Source organism: Gossypium hirsutum, chromosome A09 (genome assembly GCF_007990345.1).
Source record: "Gossypium hirsutum isolate 1008001.06 chromosome A09, Gossypium_hirsutum_v2.1, whole genome shotgun sequence".
In the NCBI taxonomy this organism is placed as follows: Eukaryota; Viridiplantae; Streptophyta; class Magnoliopsida; order Malvales; family Malvaceae; genus Gossypium; species Gossypium hirsutum.
Genome location: NC_053432.1, coordinates 12,599,934 through 12,612,433, shown reverse-complemented (window position 1 = coordinate 12,612,433; position 12,500 = coordinate 12,599,934). Strand labels below are relative to the sequence as shown.

Here is a 12,500-nt window from a genome sequence, read left to right as displayed (position 1 = left end):
CTCGGGTTCAAGGAGGGCCACGTCGGGGGGCAGCGGATCTCTACCCCTTAAAGAGCTAAAAAAACTTCGTCAATATGCTACCAGGCAACATTCGTATGTCTGAAACGGGGACACTTTTCTTTAGCCCGCACATCCGAGGCACCAAGGAGCCCTTGCTGCTCGAGGCACCCGCACATCCAACGTCCTAGGTTGCCTATGGTGTCCGAGGCTCCCGCACATCCAAGCACCAAGGTGCCAATGCTGCTCGAGGCTCCCGCACATCCGAGGTACCAAGGTACCGATGGTGCCCGAGGCTCCCGCACGACCAAGGGCCTAGGTTACCGATGGTGCCCGAGGCTCCGGCACGACCAAGGGCCTAGGTTACCGATGGTGTCCGAGGCTCCCGCACATCCAAGCACCAAGGTGCCGATGGTGCCCGAGGCTCCCGCACGACCAGGGGCCTAAGTTACCGATGGTGTCCCAGGCTCTCGCACATCCAAGCACCAAGGTGCCGATAGTGCCCGAGGCTCCCGCACGACCAAGGGCCTAGGTGCCGATGGTCCCGAGGCTCTCGCACGACCAAGGGCCTAGGGTGCCGATGGTGCCCGAGGCTCTCGCACGGCCAGGGGCCTAGGGTGCCGATGGTGCCCGAGGCTCCCGCACGACTAGGAGCCTAGGTTACCGATGGTGCCTGAGGCTCCTACACGACCAGGGACCTAGGTTGCCGATAGTCCCAAGGCTCCCGCACGACCAGGGGCCTAGGTTATCGATGGTGTCCGAGCTCCCGCACGACCAGGGGCCTAGGTTCCGATGGTGTCTGAGGCTCCCGCACGACCAAGGGCCTAGGTTGCCGATAGTGTCCGAGGCTCTCGCACGACCAAGGGCCTAGGTTGCCGATGGTGCCCGAGGCTCTCGTACGACTAAGGGCCTAGTTTGCTGATGGTGCCCGAGGCTCCCGCACGACCAAGGGCCTAGGTTGCCGATGGTGTCCGAGGCTCCTGCATATCCAAGGCACCAAGGTGCCGATGCTGCTCGAAGGCTCTCGCACCACTAACGTCCTATGTGGCCTAGTTGTGCGTCCAAGGCTCCAGCACGTCCAAGCAGTAATGTGCGGATGCTCCGGCACCATCGACGTCCTAGGTTACCAATGGTGCCTGATGCTCCGGCGCGACCAAGGGCCCAAGGTGCCGGAGGTGCCGGAGGCTCTTGCTCCAAAAGGGGAGGGACCGGGATAATTCGAAAGGGAAAGGACCAGGACGACTTGTAGCATCGTTTTCTATATTCCGGGATGGCTCACCGGAGTACCGCCGGGTAAGCTCACCGGACCACTGCCGGAATGGATCGTCGGAGCACCGCCGGGAACCTAACCGGCGATGGGGGGCACCAAAGTCTGGGCATGAGATGGGCGTGGGCAGTGCCCTGGACAACCCCTGTTCGCTCAATATCACCTCCCCCCTAAAGAGCTAAAAAAACTTGGTCAATATGCTACCAGGCGACATTCTTTTTTTTTTGACCAAAAGTCAACCTCATCTTATTGCATCTTTAATAATCAAACTATGGATATCCGTCGGATAATCCATATCAAAATACAAATCAACTTTGTTCCTAACGGCTAAGTGACAAAGTAAATCAGCAGCATTATTGCTAGTACGACTAATCCAATTAACATGGATAGAATCAAAAAAATTAAAAGCATTACAAGTATGCTTAATATGCTGTCCAAAAACAGTAATATCTTTATTCCTCTTGTTGACCGAATTAACGAGCCCAGCACTGTCAGATTCCACAATAAGCCGAGCGATTTTTAATCTAGCCGCCAGGTGTAAGCCTTTTTTAAGTGCTTCTAACTCTGCCCAATTAACATCCAGAGCTTTATCAACGAACTTATAGCATCCCCCAATAACGAAGCCATCTTGGTCCCTCGCGATAGTGCCCAAGCCACTGCTCCCATTAATAACAACAGCGTCCACGTTCACTTTGATATAGCCAGAGGGGGGTTTTCTCCAATCTTTAATCGTCAGAGTCGGAGGAATAATAGATGGCTCCGTCAGATTATAAATACGAAAGTCCTTGCTTAACATGGTCGCCCTTTCCCAGACCGTCACCGCTTCATCCATTTTCCCTTTGAAAAGCATATTATTTCTATCATTCCAGCTGTTCCAAAGCAGAGTTAAGAAATCAGCAGCAGCTTTCTTATCCAGCACACGAAAAACATCCTCCAACTAATTGATGCAGTTGGTGTATTCCCCAGTGAGCAAACTATTGTTTAACCCACCAGCAGCCAAAATCTCACGAGCCTTTTGACAGTCTTTCATGGCATGAATCAGCGTTTCATCTCTGTCTTTGCATCTCGGACAAATGTTTTGGAAACCCTGACGGATGCGAGCAATATTGTCGAAAGTGGGGAGAATGTTGTGACCAATCCTCCAGCTAAAGATTTTGATCTTCGGGAGCATCTGAAGCTTCCATAAAGTGCGCCAGAAAAATCTGTGAGGACCTAAACCCACTTTCTTAAGAAGCAGCCATGAATAAGCCGACTTAGATGTGTAAAGTCCATGCGGGTTTTGCATCCACACCCTCGTGTCTTTAATACCATTATGGGGACTGGGCAAATTGCAAATACACTCCCCCAAACTTTCACCATAAATCTCGATTATCCTTTCCCTATTCCACCGCTTGTAATTATGGTCCCACAGATCATTGACCACTCTCTCGTCATGAATAAAAGGAGACGGACAAACCAACTCACCTTGAATGCCATCAACTCCCCAATGATCCTTCCTAATATCGATCGTGTTGCCATCGCCTACTTGCCAAAGGAAACCATCCTTGAGAGCATCAACCGCCTTAGCAATGCTCGTCCATGTGAATGAGGGTTTATCACCTTTTTTGTAACTGAACACATCGCCATTCGGGAAATACTTGGCACTTAACACTTTGAAACACAATGTATCCATATACGTCATAAGCCTCCAGACCTGTCTGCCCAGCAAAGCCAAATTGAATAGCTGTAGGTCCCTAAAGCCCATGCGTCCCATTCCCTTGGGATAGCACATTTTTTCCCAAGCCATCATAGCCAAGCCGCGAGCTTTGTCATTGTTGTTCCACCACATACGACTCATTTTTGTGTGGATTTCCTCGATAATGCCTTTTGGAGCCAAGAAGACCGAGAACGCATATGTCGGAATAGCTTGCATAATTGACTTGATGAAAACCTCTTTCCCTCCGTATGAAAGCAAGTGTTTTGCCCAACTCCTGACTCTACATGTACACCGTTTAATAATGTTAGTAAATGCAAGCGACTTTTTCCTACTAACAGGAAGAGGCAATCCAAGATAACCATCTAACTTATCAACAGTACGTATGCCAAGCATAGAGCTAAAAAGGTGCCTACTATCCATCAGAGTTTTCGGACTGAACATAATCATAGATTTTTTCATATTAACCTCTTGGCCCGACGTCCTATTAAAAATATCCAAAATATTAACAACCTCCTCGACATCTCTTTCTTTATTCTGAACAAAAAGAAGAGCGTCATCGGTAAAAAATAGATGATTAATACGAGGCCCGTTTATGCTAGCCCGAATACCCTTAAGCAAGTTATTATTCTGAGCACGAATCAAAAATTTTGAAAAAGCTTCCATACAAAATAAAAAGAGATAAGGAGATAGAGGGTCCCCCTGTCTAAGGCCTCTTTCCGGAACAATTTTTTCAGAAAGAGTAGAATTGCACTTCACCACGTAACGAACCGATCGAACGCACTTCATGATATTCGTCACCCAAGCATCAGCATAGCCCATCGTTTTCATCACCTCCTCAATGAAAGCCCACTCTACTCGGTCGTATGCCTTGCTCATATCGAGCTTCATAACGAATCCTTTGTTTGGACCATTCTTCGCACTTTGAAGATAATGGACTAGCTCATGGGCAGACAAAACGTTATCATGGATCATCCTCCCCGGAACAAAAGCACTTTGATTTTGGCTAATGCATAACGGAAGCGTTTCCTTCAATCGGTTGGCAAGCACTTTCGCAACAATTTTGTATATCACCCTACAAAGACTAATGGGCCTAAAATTAGTCATGTCCACCGGCTCTTTAATTTTAGGGATTAAAACAATTATAGTATCATTTAAACAATCCACATTTTTATCACCCCTAAGAATATCAAGGCACAGATTAATAACGTCCTCTCCAACAACGTCCCAGTTTTCTCTAAAAAAATTTCCCGACAATCCGTCAATTCCCGGAGCTTTCCTAGGATCCATTTGATTAAAGGCCTCCTTGATCTCGTTCTCTGTAAAATCCTTCAACAATTTGTCATTAACCTCCCCTGAAATGCATCTCTTTATATAGTCCAGGTTAAGCACACTATTAGGGTGCGTTTGGTTCGCTGTATTGGATTAGAGGTGTATTGGATTAGAAGTGTATTGGATTAGAGGTGTAATAGCAAATCAACTGTTTGGTTGAATGTAATGGAATAGAGGCGTAATAATAATCTTGTGTTTGGTTGAATGGAATAGAGGTGTAATAGCATAATGGAAAAAACTAAAATGACTAGAATACCCTTAGCATAAATTTGTTTTGGTAAATGATTATTGTTATTGTTATTTAAATTTTAATAAGATTATTATTATCAATAATAAATATTTTAATCATATTTAAACATAATTATTATTAAATATATTTTAATTAAAATATATAATTTAATAAAATTCTTAATAATTAGCATAAATTTGTTTTGGTAAATTATTATTGTTATTGTTATTTAAATTTTAATAAGATTATTAATATCAATAATAAATAATTTAATCATATTTAAATATAATTATTATTAAATATATTATAATTAATAAGGAACCAATATCAAACAAGGGCCATATAAGGAACCAATATCAATTGACCATAGAATAAAATCAAACATGTTGATCAGATCAACAAAATGAAAATAAAAACAGAAGCTTTCAAACTGCAGAAGGTGGAAAACATTTAAAAGAACTTCCAATCGCAACTCTCTTATTCATATGGAATTTACAATGTCACTCGTGAATGAAATATCGAAGCTCAAAAACTACCCCATGAATCAATACAAGCCAATCTTAAACCAAAATCAAAAAAGTTTTATCGGGTCAAAGCAAGTCAAGAATGAAGGCTGAAGCTTTTAAACAGCAGACTATAGAAAACATTACCAAATCAAACGCATGGATTTTACTAATTCAGTCTTGAACGAATATCAGAGCTCGAAAATTACCAACAAATCACTATCAAAGCTTGAAAATTACCCAATAAATTGATATAAGGAAATCTTAAACCAAAATAAAATACGTTATATCAAAGTCAAAGCAATCAAGAACAAAGGCTGAAGCTTTTAAACAGCAGATTACAGAAAAAATTACCACAATTCTAACATGAAATGTTAACAACCACATGCAATTTATTAAATCATCCATGAATGAATATCAAAGATCGATAATTACAGAACAAATTGATACGAATCAATCTTAAACCAAACAAAACATGTTTAATCCACTCAAAGCAGTTAAATTTATACTCTAGCTCGAAAAGTTATATAATAGAACCCAATCATCCCAGGCGATTTTTAACCCATCCCTTAAATATTCACAATCATTCGTCTCTATAGATATTGGCTTCACCTTAGGTTTTACAATATGGAATACAAATACTAGTTATGTCGCCTGCGGTTGAACTCTAACAAGCTGCCATAAGTGCGATCAACAACACCAACGAAGAGCGATTCTGATGTGAACTTGAGAGCTCTAATTGCTCCCATTCTTCCCTTCAATACAGCTAGGGACTGGGATGGTTTTCTTATATCCCACAATCTGCAAGTTGTGTCCTGATTCCCAGTAGCAAGAATGTTCCAATCAGGGTGCCAAGATGAAGCAAAAGAATAGTCCAAATGTCCCTCTAGGGTGCCAGTGACCTGCAGCATTGTACAAAATAAATTAGACATCAACAAGATTTAAACCTCAAAACGCACCATTTATTTGGATGTCCAGCAAGAGTGACATACTTTGCCAGACTGAGCATCGGCAATTAGGCAGTCGGTACTGTCTCCAAGAACTGCAAGCAACTTCCCGTCTGGACTAACAGAGGTATTCTGTTAAGAGAAGACAACCATAAAAGTAAGAAAAACACCCGAAAAAATGGAATTCTACAGCAAGCATTTGAAGACTAGCACTTAAATTTACAGACCTGTCGAATGAGAACCGGTTGAAGGTTGAAAAAGTTTCGGCATCAAAAACTCTGATTTGAGCATCGTTATTTGTAGCCATAACTCTCATTGCACCACTGCAGAAATAAAGAAGATTCAGTTTTATTTTAAAATGTAGTCAAAGTAATATATTGCTCAAGATAACCAAAATATTTCTCTTTGTTAGACTGCTCAAAAAGGATCAAAATATTTCTCACCTAGGATTGAGATACACATCCACCGCATTAGTGATTGCATTATCATCAGTGGTTACTTTTGTGGAGAATGCCACCCCCGGTTGATTTATATACTGCCCAAGCAGAAAAATACTCTCAATAGCATGAGCCAAATTGCAAACATAATACTTTATCCCATAAACATTTGTCAAACAAGCAAACAGATACCTTGCAAATAAGCTCCCCCAGAAAACCACCAGCCATCATTAAATTTTCTTTAATTGCCATGGTGCTAATCTGCACCCTAGAGAGTTGCTGAGATTGTCGTTTCTACAAACATATCAAAATATAAAGTTTATCTCAACTGCTCTTCAAACAAAGCAGCAGAAGTCAAATTAAATTAATCATGGCCATATTCACTAACCAGGTTGGGAACAATTGGCTTAGCCACATTCAACACTTCTTTGCCCTTGCGTAGTAGTGATGACCAATGCATTACCGAGTAGTTTTGCATGAGGTACACATCGTGCTTTGATGTAGCCCACAATAGATTCCTTAGCTACATGATAAAATAAATAAATTAAACACAATACCATATATCAGCATTCTTTCAAGCATGAAAGCAGATAAAAATATCCATCACCTAGATAACTTAATTGAAACTAAAATCTTAAATTAGTGTGCATGTGTACAAGACCATACTCTTCCACATAATCTTTTCACCGACAGATAGTAATGTTACTGTTAACTAAAGACTCGTTAACTAGCTTCACCACTCACTGGGGTGACCAAAACAATTTATAGCCACAATTCAGCCTTCCAGCATCCTTGCAACAAGAAGTACGGCCCAATGCCATGGTCAAGAGTATGGATAAAAAAGAAATTGGTAGTTGATAGGAAAGACAAACAAGCATTAATCTTCTTGTGCACATTAATTTCAAAATGAATTACTAGTAACATATTTGTAAGACCATGTAACCACATTTTACCACCAACAAATGTTGTGAATCCCATACAAAGAGGAAAGAAAAGAAAGGGAAAAAGAACTGTCATAAAAGAAAAATTGGCAACTGATTGACCATGTATGCCCCTTTTCAGTATGGGAAGCCCCAATTCACTTTCCTCAAATTTCCCATTACATAAATAACAAAATGGAAAACAAAAATTCACAGAGCACAGGTAATGCATTAAAATTTGCAACACCAAACAGAACCATGAAAGAGGGAGACCCATAAATGCAACCAGTAAGTTAGAAGGAACATTTTTAAATCATCCATGAATGAATATCAAAGATCGATAATTACAGAACAAATCGATACGAATCAATCTTAAACCAAACAAAAATGTTTAATCCACTCAAAGCAGTTAAGAATAAAGGCTAAAGTTTATAGACAGCAGATTTAACATGTTTCGAATCTGCTTACATGCAGAAAAAATAAAAGACAGTAACAAGGTTAACAGAGAGTTAGAAACCTATCTTTCAGTTGCACTAACTCAGAAATCGGCAAAAAAGAAAATGAGAAGAAACAAAGGGAGCAAATCGGTAGAAAAGAAAAGAAAATAAACAGAGGGCAGAAAAGAAAAGAAAAGAAACGGAGGGAGCAAATCGGCAGAGGCTAGAAGGAACAGAAGAGAAACAAAGGGGAAGCAGATGAGAGGGTATAACAGGGCGGCGCCTAATCTGGGCAAAATGGAAGGATTACAAATCGGTGAAATCCACCGATTAAATCAGTAACCGATTACAATGGTATTAGCAATACCATGAACCAAACATAGGAATAGAGAGGGATTAAGCGGGACCCACCGATTAGGGGTGTATTGGCTATGCCAATACACCCAACCAAACATGGTGTTAGAATTTAAGTTTGACTTAAACAAGAGTTGAAAATACTGCCTGGTGGCTTTACAAATATCAACAGTGTTATCCCTCCAGTTGCCGTTGATGTCTTTTAGTCTAGCAATGTGGTTTTTTTTCCTCCTATTAGTAGCTCTGACGTGAAAAAACCGAGTGTTCCTGTCCCCCTCCTTAAGCCACATAACCCTCGACCTTTGAGCCTAGAATTTCTCCTCAATATCCAGTAAATTGCCAAGCTTTAAACGCATAGCTTTGAGTTTATTACCCTCATGGTTGCTCCCCTAGCCATCAATAGTACTATTTATCTTCGCCTGCAGCGACCCAATTTGATTCCGCATTTGCTTAAGCTTCTTATACTGCCACCTTCCAAGCTCATTGCGCACAAACGAAATCTTCTCTAAAGTATCCTGGGAACCACGCTGCCAAGCTTCCTTGATAATCTTTTTAGCTTTTTCATTTCTAGCCCAGCAGACGTCATACTTAAAAGATAGTCTAGGATCCCTAAGACCATCTCTCGGCCTCCTACCTTCCGTGTCTAAACTGATAGCATCATGGTCAGAGCTGGACTGCCGAATCACCCTAGTTTCCAGGAAAGGGAAGCTATTCACAGCATTGGCGGACATAAGGAAACGGTCAAGCCTTTCTTTAACCCTGGTTGTGCCCTCCCTGTTGTTGACCCAGGTGAACCACCCATTGTCGGTCTTCAAATCCACTATCGACAGCCATCAACAATAGAGCGAAAATCCTCCATAAGAACAGTTGCCTTTCTCCTACCCCCTTCTTTTTCCGCCTCATCAAGTAAAGCATTGAAGTCACCCCCAATGATCCACTTTTCATTCACCGTCTGACCAACCCTTCGAAGCATATTCCAAGAACTCTGTCTTTTATTAGGGTCAGCATTACCATAAAAACCCGTGAAACGAATGGGGCCGTCATTCTCAACATGGATCAACGAGTCAATATGGTTGCTAGAATAGGTTTGAATTTCGACCTGTTTGCTATCTTTCCACATCATAACTAGCCCCCCACTTCTGCCTTCCGTGTTCACAGCGAAACATCCCTCCATTCTACACTTCCTACGAACAGAATCAAATTTGTTAGCATTACTTTTAGTCTCACAAAGGAAAATAATATCTGGATCATTTGCAACGAGAAGTTGCATCAAATCACGAACTGTCGCAGGGTTTCCAACCCCACGATAGTTCCAACATATAATCCTCATGGTTCCTGGCGGGGCTGGTCACCAGCCACCGCCTTAAAAGGTGAAACACTCTCCATTAATCTCCTCCTGACAACTTTGCATGGACTCTCTTCACAGTTGTTTCCATTTGGCCCCCTCATGCGCTTCTTCTTATGCTTAAACCGTCCCATGCAGTCACGTATAAGCCTATGACTTCTTTATTCCACAGGTGATGTCGATATCGAGCCTTCTTCACCCTCCTTCTCCTTTCCTTTCTGGGCAGACTGCCTACTTTCATCCCTTGAATTTGTTTGACTTTCCTCCTTGTCCTCATTCGCAGTGATTGTTGTCTTAACTATTTCCACCCCATTTCTCCTCATTTTCCTCTCCTGGTTCGGGTTCATAAAAGGGGCCCTCATCCAACTTCCATACTGGGCATTTGAGTCATTTATCCCATCACCCTCCCTATTGTCTTTATAATTTTAGAAGTGTGTCCTATCAACCCACACACGTAACAAAAGTCGGGGAGCCTCTCATACTTTATAACCCCTATCGTTTCCCCACCATATCTGCTCGCTAACTTCACAATCCTCCTCAATGGTTTTGAAATATTGATTTTGACTTTTAGTCTCATGAATTCTGTCCACGCACCATTTCTGTCCTTCCAATCTATCGCCACCAGCTCACCTATGGCGTTCCCCACTTCCACTGCCAGTTGGCGATCCATGAGTTCAATAGGGATATTGTAGACTCTTAACCAAAAAGGCGACAGCCCAAACTCATAAGAAGCTATGTTCTTTCCCTTCACAAATGGTACCATTGAGAATAAGCATTTGTCGAATAACCAAGGCATAAGATTGAGAATACGGCATCGATCCTCCAAGCATCCGAACTTGACTATGACAGCCCCTTCTTTTAATGCAACAAAGTCCACCTCTTCTTTTGTATACCAAAGAGACTTAAACACCCTATACATCGCTTCTCTGTTCGGATGCTCTGTCGCCATAACCTTGCCCACAGCCCATGACTCGAAACCTTTGACGTTTTTTCCATCATTTGTACTCATAATTTGAACCGATTCTTCTTCCGAGAACTTCAACTTTCCCAGGAGCACATTTATCTCATCAGTCAATATCGTCGTATCACTATCTGGCCTTTCCTCCATTAGTCAACCGAGAAGAAAAAGCGACCACGAATGGCCAGAAAGAAGAGAAAACAGGCCCCGAGACCAAAAACCCTCGAAAGAGCGGAACCTAGCAGACCACAATAAGACAAAAAGAAAACGAGATACAAGAAACGCAGCAAACTAATCTAACAAAGACGAAAAAAGAAACTTTAAAACTTACGAAGGAAAAAAAAAAAGAAAAAAGAAAAACAAAAGCAGAGACAAACAAAACACGGAAACAGGTAAAAGCAAAAAGATAAAAAAGAAGCTAAAAGACTACACCAACTTCACAAGAATCAGCCCAGGTGAAAGAAAATAATTCCCATCAAGAAACCCAAAGGGAACTACTCCAGAGATGAGAAAGACGAAACACCCAGAAGCGACGAAAATAAAATTGAACAAAATAACGTGCCAAGAAAACCGTACATGTATGCAGAGCAAAACAAAAAGACGAAAGGGTTTGAAAGAAACCCTTAATCCATGCAGAAACAATGAGCCAAGAAACGTAGAAAAGTCAACAGCACCGCCAGTTTTCACATCCACCGTGGGGCCCGCCTCAAAGCTTTTAGCGATTTATCACAAATAAAGCATGCACTTCGTACGTAAACATTGAAAAGCGTACCCAACATACCAAGAACCGGAAAAAATAGTAAAAAAAAGGACCGAGATCACCTTGAATAATCGAACAACACGCACAACAAGAAAAAAAACGTCTATACCAGCGATAATCAAATCAGATCCTTCCGCATCAAAAAATAAAACACCGAACAGAAACAAAAAACAAACCAAAGACCAACAAAATAAGGCCACGCCACACAAAACAGCACCCCCAAACCCACCAAACTGCCACAATATTCAAAAGAATACCGGCAGACCCATGAACACAAAAACAAGAAAAGAAATCGCCCAAATCTTGGAGAAAAACCAACACACACTTGCCCTGCTACCAGGCGACATTCATGTGTCTGAAACAGGGACACTTTATGGTCCCAACGCTTCTGCACCAATAGGGGCCCAAAATTAGCTTTGGTGCTCGACCCTCCCGCACATCCGATGCACTAAGGTGCTGATGCTGCCCGATGCTCCGACACATCGAAGGGGCCGGTGGCGCCCCGATGGCCCCGCACAGCGGGATGGCACATGCTGCCGATGGTGTACGAGGATACCGTACGATCGGGGCCAAAGGTGCCGGAGGCTCTTCTTGGAAAAGGGGAGGGATAGGGACGATTCTTTCATTGTTGGGTACCGAACATGCAACGGTATCTGAATTCTAGCTTTGGGACGGTTCATTCATTATTGGGTACCGAACATGTAACGGTATCTGAATTCTACCTTTTGGGATTGGAGAGAGACTCGTTGCGCCGTTTTGTATATCCCGGGATGGATCGCAGGATCATCGCTGGGATAGATCGTCGGAGCACCACCGGGAACCTAACCGGTGGTGGGGGGCACCGACGTTCGGGCATGCGATGGGCATGGGCAGTGCCCTGGATAACCCCTGGCTGCTCAATATCACTTCCCCCCTAAAGAGCTAAAAAAACTTGGTCAATGTGCTACCAGTCGACATTCATGTGTCTGAAACAGGGACAGGTTTCAGATGTCTGAAACAGGGACACTTTTTTCAACCCAACGCTCCCGCACATCCGAGGCACCAAGGTGCCGATGTTGCGCGAGGCTCCCGTACATGCCTGAAATAGGGGCAATTTTTTTACGCCACTTACACTTGGTATTTTTAATTGAAAATTTCTTCTGTTGGCCTAAAAGAAATACAAGAAGTCGAATGAAATATGGCATGATGGCACGACAGAAAATTGAACAAGGGCCTGACCACGGCCCCCGTTGTGCCATGTTTCCTGAGGGGGCGGCACGACCAGGGGCCTAGGTTCCGATGGTGTCTGAGGCTCCCGCACGACCAGGGGCCTAGGTTGCCG

General features: G+C 42.8%; 1 protein-coding gene and 1 pseudogene across 1 annotated transcript; both read right to left on the bottom strand.

The window, feature by feature from the left end:
- Positions 1–1,505: 1,505 nt before the first annotated feature.
- Positions 1,506–2,096, bottom strand: LOC107940575 (uncharacterized). The gene has a single exon (XM_016874017.1). It carries the CDS (start codon positions 2,094–2,096, stop codon positions 1,506–1,508), a length of 591 nt encoding a protein of 196 aa, XP_016729506.1.
- A 3,447-nt stretch (positions 2,097–5,543) lies between these two features.
- LOC107896052 (uncharacterized WD repeat-containing protein C2A9.03-like) lies at positions 5,544–6,931 on the bottom strand (annotated as a pseudogene).
- Between the last annotated feature and the right edge of the window lie 5,569 nt (positions 6,932–12,500).